This window comes from Diadema antillarum, unplaced genomic scaffold (assembly GCF_040938485.1).
Source record: "Diadema antillarum isolate AM-2024a unplaced genomic scaffold, OU_Dant_1.0 seq00000802_RagTag, whole genome shotgun sequence".
In the NCBI taxonomy this organism is placed as follows: Eukaryota; Metazoa; Echinodermata; class Echinoidea; order Diadematoida; family Diadematidae; genus Diadema; species Diadema antillarum.
Genome location: NW_027271684.1, coordinates 283917 through 294089, shown reverse-complemented (window position 1 = coordinate 294089; position 10173 = coordinate 283917). Strand labels below are relative to the sequence as shown.

The 10173-nt window shown below is 41.8% G+C and overlaps 1 protein-coding gene across 1 annotated transcript; it reads left to right on the top strand.

Annotated features, from left to right (window-relative positions):
* Window positions 1-437: 437 nt before the first annotated feature.
* LOC139739492 (NFX1-type zinc finger-containing protein 1-like) lies at window positions 438-9878 on the top strand. The gene is made up of 3 exons (XM_071650096.1): window positions 438-4615; window positions 7008-7107; window positions 8529-9878. Exons 1-3 carry the CDS (start codon window positions 438-440, stop codon window positions 9876-9878), a joined length of 5628 nt encoding a protein of 1875 aa, XP_071506197.1.
* The last annotated feature ends 295 nt before the right edge of the window (window positions 9879-10173 follow it).

Genomic DNA, 10173 nt, shown 5'->3' with positions numbered 1-10173 from the left:
AGGCATCAAAATAGCCCAGTCTTTTTAGGATTAAGGTTGAATGATTTATTTAGGCAAAGATTTCTTCTTACTATCGTGTATATTTCCTATTTCGTGCTTCTTCTTTTTTTTGGGGGGGGGGTGGGGGCCTAATTATTGAATTGAATACCATCCCACAAATTAAAGCTGTCTGAACATGTCCTAAGTTTTGTGATTAACTATTGTTTATCAACTGTATACCGGGATGTCACTTTTTTATCTACAGGTATCTAGGACTCTTCTGGATATTGTCATGTTGCACCCACTGTTGGACTCTGCAACACATACAGACCACCGTCATGGGATTGAGCTATCCACTGAGTACTGAAGTTTGTTTACATAATATGAGAGCCAACTTTTCCACACACTGAAGACTCTGTTTTGCCTAAACTGACTTCAGTTTTCAGTAAAGGTACAAGATGTCGGATGAGTATGACTTGAATTCCCCAGCGGGCTTTGCTGAATCCGCCACACACAGTGACACCGAGTCTGTTTCCTCAGTTGCAAGCAGCACAACAATTCGGGATGGCAAGAGAAGAGGACGACGCAAAAAGCAAAATCAGAGGAGCGACGGGGGGCGGAGAAAGTCAGAATTTGGACCTAATCTGAGTGTCCGTGAGCTTCAATGTTTACTTAGAGACAAGTCCGTGCTGGCTGTGGAGATGAGGTCACGGAAAAGTCTCCTGGAGCAACTCCTCAAGGATGATGATATTGGGAATGAGATGATGTTATGCCTTCTCAAAGTTCTTGCTTTAATCTCCCAGACCCATGATGAGAATGCGAGGGAGGTATTCAACTTCTTCGCAAAACAGCAATTCATCAAAGTGCATTTGCTCCTGCATGCACTAAGGTGTAGGTTGCAAGCTGAAAGAGGAATGTGTGAAGAAAACATACATCACCTTGTGGAAATATCCCAAGCATTTGTAGAGTACAGATCGGTGTATGATGCTAGCAGTCTTTTAGACATCTGCGTGGTTTTGACGGTAGTTCATGACAGTTTGACATGTTACATGATGAAAACCGGAAATCGTAATGACAAAATAGTCAGCAGGTCACTTGGAATAGTGCAGCAGGTTTTGTCCGGACATCTTCCAGAAGTGGAAAAGTTGCAAGCTACGTCTAGGTCCACTGTACCAATATTTCCTACAGCTGGAGAGGTAGTAGATACAGATGCACAATCAGCCTTGTTGTCATATACGCGCCGTGAGGGTCCATCTTCAGTAGATGACTTCCTTGATGTACACTTTCATATCCTGCGTGAAGACATTGTCGGACCTCTTCGTGCGGTAATTTCCAAGTATCACAGGATCAAACGACTCAGAGGTATCCATGCCGCACAAAGAGAGTGTCATGTCTACACTGGAGTGAAAATTGTAGAGGAAAATGCATGGGAAAAATCTGACTCACTGACTTTCCAAATCAGGTTCGACACCTCGCATCTCGGTAACATATCTTGGGATACCACAAAGATCTTATCGTGTGGCTCGATGCTGTGTCTCACCACATCACATTTTCATCACATGATATTTGCTATGGTTTCTAGCCGCGATGTGAAGTTACTGAAGCTGGGATATGTCAAAATTCAGGTGCTCAGAACGGAAGATGTGACAGAACTGTGTTCTGGAAAGACGTTCTTCATGATCGATTCTTGGAACAACATTGAGGAGTCAAGTGCAACCCTGCAAGCTTTACAACAACTGTCTGCAGACTCATTACCCTTAGCATCTCACATTGTGTTCCAATCCCCATCAGGAAATTGCCAAGGCTGTCTGAAAAGTGACACAAACATGACATTTGATGTGGGTCCTCTTCTCAAGGAGGAAACCAAAACCAGGAGAACTCAGCCAACATTTCGCATACATTTGCAGCAACCAGACGAATGGCCAACAGATACGAGACTGAATGTTGATGGTGATCAACTTGTCGCAATAAAGGCAGCTCTTACCAATGAAATGACAGTCATCACTGGTCAGCCTGGTACTGGTAAAACGTACGTTGGGCTAAAGTTGGTTCAGCTCTTTCTGTGTAATATTCACTCAAGGAGCGAAACTGGATCCCTGGGTAAAAGTGGCGTGGGAGGACCAATTCTCTTCATCTGTGCATCCAAGGCTACTCTTGATGAGTTTCTTGTGCAGGTATTGATGTTCCAGCGGTCAGGCATTGTCCGAGTAGGACCACTTTCCTGTCGCAAGATTTTGCAAGACCATAATCTGGAAAGATACCGTGAGAAGCAGACGCCTCCAACAACTGAACGCACTGTGCAGGAGAAGCTCAAAAACTGTAAGGAAAGGTGTGCAAATGCCCATCGCAACATGTTGCTCCTCAGAAAATCAGTTTTGCCTGAAAATGTCCTTAAACCAATCATCAGTGCAGGGCACTATCAAAGCCTCAAAGAGGGAAATGAAGGCAATGGGGCCATCATCATCCTAGATTGGCTTGTTTCAGATATCATCACCAAGGATGATTTGGATATGTTGAAAAGGGAGCTTCCTCCAACAGTGACTTGTTTCTCATGCAAGGAGGAGACATTACAGGATTGTTCGTGGATAGACCAGGAGATGCCATGTGCACTGGACCCTGTAGCAGCTCAACTTGCCCCAAAAGCCAGAGACAAGATTGGAAACCAGCTACAATCCAGAGACAAGATGACCAACACTGAGGTCGAGAGTGTCACGAATGTTTGGAATCTGAATTCACACAGCAGGTGGCGTTTGTATCGACACTGGGTGCTTGAACTTGAAAAACTACTACGAGAGAGAATCACAGCATTGTCTACGGAGCTTACTCAGACTAGTGGACTAGGAGTACAAGAAGAAACAGACTTCATGGTATTTAGATCTGCAAAGCTGATTGGAATGACTGCAGCAAATGCCATTAAACATCGTGAAGCTATCCATCGAGTCAGTCCACAAGTGGTGATCTGTGATGAGGCAGGTGACATTCTGCAGTCAACATCAGCTGCTTTTCTGCCTCCTAGTTGCAATCGACTCGTCCTCCTTGGTAAAGAGAGTGACACCCTTCATCACTTTCAGCTGGCAAAGAGGGTTGCTAGAGATCACAATATAGAATTTTCATTGATGGGACAATGCCTCGGGACAAATCACGCTGTCTACAAGCTTCAAACCCAGCATCGCATGAGCCCAACCTGTTCAAAGATCAGCCGATTGATTCTTGGAGAAGAATATCAGCCAGATCCATCCGTGACAGAGCTTCCACCTGTAAGCGGTGTTGCAAACAGTGTATTCTTCATTGAACACAATGACAAGACCTCTCCAGAACTCTTCGAAGCATCATTTCTGACCGCATTTTATGATTTCCTGGTGAATGGAGGACTGGCAAGGAAGCACATTGCAGTAGTTGTTCATCGCCACTCTCAGAAATCCCTTTTTAAAGGGAACATATCTGAACGTCTGTTAAGCATTGCTGATTTGCGCGAAGAGCGTGATGTCATCCTGTTTATGTGTAGTGGTAGTGGTAGAGAGAGCAGACCAGGATATCTCCTGGAGGAACAGGCGCTTCAGTCAGTTCTGACCAGAGCAAGGAGGGGGCTATACGCAATTGGTAACTTCACATTGCTTGCAAAGCAGAACCAGTTCTGGGGTAAGATTATTGAGGCTGCGCAGAGACTTGAATGGGTAGGTCCTCATCTCCAGCTCACATGCTCAAACCAGCACAAACCAACTGGAGTTTCCACTGCAGAGGAGCTTGTGCAGTACACAAAGAATGGTTGTAATCAACCCTGCCAAGCACGCTTGCCATGTGGGCACTCTTGCAAAGAATCCTGTCACAATCACAACCAGGAGGAAAGCCAAATCATTTGCCGACAACCATGCGGTAACGAGATCTGTAAGAATGGACATAAATGCTCAAAGCTGTGTTCTGAACCATGCAACACCAAATGTGGAGTAAGAGTTGAAAAGGTGCTACAATGTGGACATTCTCAGATGTTGCCATGCTACCTTCCAGTCCATCATGCAACGTGCAGAGAACAATGTTCCAGAAAGTTGCCTTGCGGACATAAATGTACAAATCTTTGTAGAAGTCCATGCAGCAAAGAATGCACAGAATTGACCAAAAAGTCAGACTATCCATGTGGACACACAGTGGAAGTGCGATGCTGTGATGGGCCCGAGACGTGCCCCCATCCTTGTAATACATTGTTAGCTTGTGGACATCCATGCTCCGGAACCTGCGGCAAATGCCTCCGTGGCAGAATACATGTTGCTTGCGAGCAGCCGTGTGGAAGAACTCTGGTCTGTGGCCATGCTTGTGAAAGCAGCTGTTCAGCACAGTGTCCACCATGTCCAAAGCCCTGCGAGAATAGATGTCAACATAGTGCCTGCAGGAATCTCTGTGGAGAAGCCTGCGTGCCATGCAAAGAGAACTGCCTGTGGCAATGTCCTCATGTGTCCTGTCTCAAGTTGTGCGGCCAGCCCTGTGATCGTAAACCATGCAACGAGCCGTGCAAGAAGATTCTGCCCTGTGGACATCCCTGCATTGGCCTGTGTGGTGAGAAGTGCCCCAGCAAGTGTCGTGTCTGTGACAAGGAAGAGGTGACTGAAATCTTCTTTGGCAGCGAGGATGATGACGATGCAAGGTGAGAGCTGTGCAAGGTTTTCATTAAGTTTGCAATAAAGATGTTATGCTCGAAACCTATGACTCTATACCTACTACACGTATATACAACTGGTTTAGCAAGTAATTTACACGTTTTTGTCTTCTGATTTCGTTCAGTTTTAATCAAACCAACCATGTCCGCCAGCCCTTCCCCAATACCTGATACAAAGTAAAATACAGAATTGCCATTTACTGGAAGATAGGACAAGACAAAGCTTGTGCAGCAAACTTCCTCTTGGATATTTTTTTTTTTGTTAAAATACACCTGTTTCTCAGTGTGAGAATATACTTTGAGTTCGGCAGAAGTCTGAAATTAACTACCATTCAACATAGGAAGTGGAAGTTTCAAATGACTTGTTCACGACCATGCATGGGAAAGCTCAATTGATAGTCAAGTAAAATAGCCCCCAAAACTAGTGCCTCCTGAAAGTAAAAAGAAAAGCAACAGACAACTGAAAGCAAGGAGAAAAAAATATGAATCTCAGAATAAGTATGACCAAGTGATTGTCTGTGAGACATAGTTGATTATAGCGTGTCCTCCAATCGTTGTCTATGCCCAAAATGTTTTTTTTCACGGTTATAGAACAGGGGTGGTATTCTGAGACCGTTTTATCTCTGTTGTAAGTCTGTTGTAGCAAATCGGTATTCTGAGACCGTTTTATCTCTGTTGTAACTTATGTTGTAACTTGTGTTGTAACTTGTGTTTTATCTTGCGCACTCTTTGCCTGCGCATACCATTGTCTTAGGATATGCGCACGCGCGTAACAGTGGGCGCAAACCTACGCACCCATTGGATTACACGGTATTCTGAAAACTGTTTTATCTTCTGTTGTAAGTCATGCCCCGTGCAAATTAATGCTTCTGAGATAAAACAGCGTGGAAGGTGTTTTAACTCTGTTGTAACTTTCATTTCAACTTCTGTTTGTATAGTGAGATAAGTTATTAACTCAGTATTGTGGTATGCGAGTTCAAATTATTGAAAAAAAAAATACAAAATATAAAAACAATGCATGTACAGAATGGCAAAAGATAAAGCAGTTTGACGAAATGTAAACTCATTCCACAATACAAAATTTGGTAACAGTAATACGCGTAGCATAATATGCACATAGATAAAAACACAAACACATGAACAGAAAGGTTACCGGCACCGCCGGCAGTTTGCTTAAAGCACTAAAACACAAACTCATAAATACAAAACTTCCTAGTCTATACCATGCCAGAGACTTTCTTTATAAAAAGTTTCCTCTGAATTATACTTAATTGTTAAAAAAAAGTAAAAGTCATTTAACCCTATTTATGGTACCGTTTATGATTATTCATCTTTCAAAATATTAAACTTTTATGATTTTACTGTCTTCACCAATAAGAATTCATTTTGAGTACCTTTATGTGTTTCAAAAGATATTTCTTTTAAGTGCTTGTTCTCGGAGAAGTTTCAAAAAGCAGACATTGGATATTAATTTTTCCCAAATATCAGGAAGTCAATTAGATCTAATCTTCTGAATGCCGTGAGTGCGTTAACAAACAATAAAACAAAACACAATAAGCGTGATATTTCCCATCCCTCTATCATGTGCAAATAATAATGATAATAATAATAATTATTATTATTATTATGATAACATGGTTTTGCAAGGGCCTATTTATTAAGGGTCTAGTTCCCCATAAACCATGAAATTTGGATTCCTCTCATAAACGGCAAATATCTTATTAATTTTTTAAACAAAATTTCAAATAAAATGACTCAGTTTGAGATAGCTTTTTGAATCCCCATACCGCACGAACTATACGTCAAAATCTGTAAGAAGGCATAAATGATCAAGCTTCTGTAAGTTGTAATTTTATTTTATATCTGGCTCTCTTTACCTGCGCATGCCATTGTCCTATTTGTGCGCACGCCAGAGAATGAACGCTTGTTAAAACGCGCAGAGTTAAGCAAAGCGCATTAGCCCAAGGGAGCAATCTTATTGGTTGAAATGTCTTAGATGCTACTTCTTACAATATTTCCGATTGGATATGATTATTGCGATGGGCGTGGTTATCATGACTTACAACACCGTTAAAACAGTTTTCAGAATACCGATTTACAACTGTTTTAAACTTAGTCATTTTTTATTCTCCACCATAAGGCCTTGATTGCCCTTGTTCAGTAGTAAATACACACACTATTTCAGTGTAGACCCAATAATTTGGTTCCATAAACATATTAGCTTTTCTGTAATGTTGGATTTGATTAATCCCTAATGATATGTTGTCTTTAATTCTTTGCCGCTTGAAACAATTAACTTTATTTGTCTCATGATTCTTTCCTCTTTGCTTTTGTCTTCATCTCGCCTGCCTGTTCCATTTCTCCATAATCATATTACAAGATTTGTGGAGCTGGAAGACTGTGGCCACATCATAGAAGTCGATGCGCTGGACCAGTACATGGCTATGAGTCAGGATTCAGACGATACAATCAACATCCAGGTTTGTCTTCTGAATTCTGAATTTATCCCTCTTGCTCAAGTTGCACATACATATTGAATGCACGTCTTTCTGTGTTTGTGTGTGTGTGTGTGTGTGTGTATGTGCATGTGCATGTGTGCATTTCTTTTTGTTTGTATGCATGTCAGCGTGTATACAGTGCATCATTCCATTCATAATTATACTTACATGACTGAATCTGTGGGAAGGGCATGATATCCCCAATCAGAAACCATGATGTCCTTCACTATATATTAGGCCTTTATTTGCCCAGGCAGTGTAACTTGCCATGATTTTTCATCAGCATTCAGTTAAAATCCTCCAACCTTGATTGACTTCCGGTAATTGTAAGTTAGCGGCCCACTCAGACAGGCATAACAATGTGCTTCAGTCCAACAGGAAAGCTAATGACACATTAGGGATTCAGGTGATAGAGTAGCATCTAGATTGATAAATCAGTAGTTAAGTTTTAATATACATCTGTGCCTCATGGCAAAGAAAACACTCAGTGGCATGTGCCAGTCGATGAACAAAGCACAGTTTGGGATATCTAAGATTTTTGTATATGTATGATATTTAAAAAATTATAAAAATGACTAGTCATGTATTAATCAGTGTCTCAGAAGCAATGTTCGATAAGGAATAAATTACAGATTAACATGCTGTGTGCCAAGATAACACACAGTGATGTAATTTATGTAATACTATGAATGTAATATGAATATATACTAGTATATATACAAATATTGATAATTATTCATGTCATATGTAATGGTGTGATGAAATTATGCATTCAATTTCTGTAAAATATTTTTATGTTTCTGTTGGAAATGGAAAATGAATGAATGAATGAGTGAATGAATGAATGAATGAATGAATGAATGAATTAATTAATTAATTAATGGCTATTTTAAATATCCATACGTTGATAGGATGTTTAACAACAGCAGAAGATAGAAGACAGCCAAGAGCATAAGATATTTCAAAGCAGAAGACATTCCATGGAATGACACATTGCAAAATATGAGACATTTTGGATTACGGGTGATATTTGTTCTTCTGATGGTTCGTTATTCTGAAATATACAAAATCCTCATATCTAGATGTTTGTCAATCCTAAAATGAATAACAAAAGAAATCGTTAAGCAGTTGTGGTGTGCCAAATGTTCGTTATTCCAAAGGTTAGTTATTCTGAAAATTTGATAAGGTTCCTTATTCTGAAGACACGTTATTTTGTAGGTTTTTTAATCCAAAAATGAAAAGATGTTTGTTATTCTTGATGCACTTCCGATGAAGCCTGTTAGAGTAATAACCAAGAAAAAAAGCACTATTCATGGAAATCACTATGATCTTATCTGGCCATTTACAGGGTTCCAGTTTGATATGGAGTTCTGATTTCTCTCCCTCCCCCCCCCCCCATACAGCTCAAGGGTTGCCCAAGGTGCAAAACGCCCATCCGCAGAAATGTGAGGTATGGTAATGCCATCAAGAAAGCCTTATCGGATGTGGAAGCGGTGAAGACGATGATTCGAGGTAGTGATTTGGAGATCGAGAGGAAGATGGAAGGGCTGAGATCAAAGATAGCACGAATGAGGCAGCATTTGGCTTATCATGATGGCTTCATCGTGAAAGGTGACTTCACAAAGCTCTTACAGTGCTTGGAAAAATTTAAACACCTCGAAAAGGCTGTCTCCTGTCTCAACAGATTTGCCTTCCTCCAAGCCCTTGCTGATATCTTTGCCAAATTGGCAGCCCGCAACAGCTATAGCAGCTATCACTCTTCAAACCTGAGCAGTCGACGCACGACAATTACTCATCAACTGGAGAAATTGAAGAAGGCAATATTGGAGGGTCCTCTTGATCGCTTCACTGAACAGCAGGTCAAAGATTTCCAGCAAGAGGTAAGTCGTGTTGACCTCAGCCAGCAGGTTTTCACTGTATTGAGTCGCAACTTGCCCTCTTTGCAACAAACCATGAATAGCAGCGCACTGAAGTCCTTTGACAAGCTAATTTGCCAAGAAGAACCATTCACAAAGGGAGATGAACACCATGCGCGACAGCTCTTGCATCAGGTAAAGCAGCTCACAGGCCATGTTGTTCTTGGCATCACTGATCGTGAGAGGGTCCAGATTGTTACAGCTATTGGCTTGAACCAGGGGCATTGGTACAAATGTCCCAAAGGGCATGTGTATTGCATTGGGGAATGCGGGGGAGCCATGGAAAATGCCAACTGTCCCGAATGCGGAGCAAGCATCGGTGGCCAGAGCCACACTCTCACCTCGGGGAATCGTGTTGCCACGGAGATGGACGGCGCTCGAAGAGCGGCCTGGCCCACTGGATACGATGATGATATTGGTGCCGTTGAAGAGATGCATTTCAACCAAGAAGAAATACAGGAACAGTTTGAAATACAGCGACAAATCGAAGTGGACAGAAGAGAGGCTGAGGGAAGGAGAAACAGAGATTTGCGGAGAGCCAGGGAGGAGAGGAGGGTAGCAGAAGAAAGAAGGATCAGAGAATTGCAGAGAGCCAGGGAGGAGAGGAGGCTAGCAGAAGAAAGAAGAGACAGAGAATTGCAGAGAGCCAGGGAGGAGAGGAGGCTAGCAGGAGAAAGAAGGATAAGACGATTGCAGAGAGCATATGCAGAGGAGGAGATGAGGCTAGAAGAAGAAAGAAGGAACAGAGAATTGCAGAGAGCCAGGGCCATTGCCGAGGAGAGGCTCGAGGAACAGCAGAGAGAATCACAGAGGGAGAATCAGTGCACGATTTCCTAGAGATACAGCTTATGTAGTCAGTTTGAAAAAATCCTTGGAAAGTTTAGCAGATTTTAATTGATGTATGTTAGATATCATGACCAACGAGTGGACAGTGTGTGGTGTTTGAAGCATCGCTAAACTGAAACATCGCTAAACATCGCTAAAATATGTGATTTTTGAAATTTCACAGAATTGTGTCTTTATGTTACTCCGCTACAATATCTATGGAGGAAACATTCTGAAGCTTTGGGGGAATCATGCCGAGTTTTTTGAGGACCTTTTCGTCAGATTTCTGTGAGCGAAAGTGAACTGA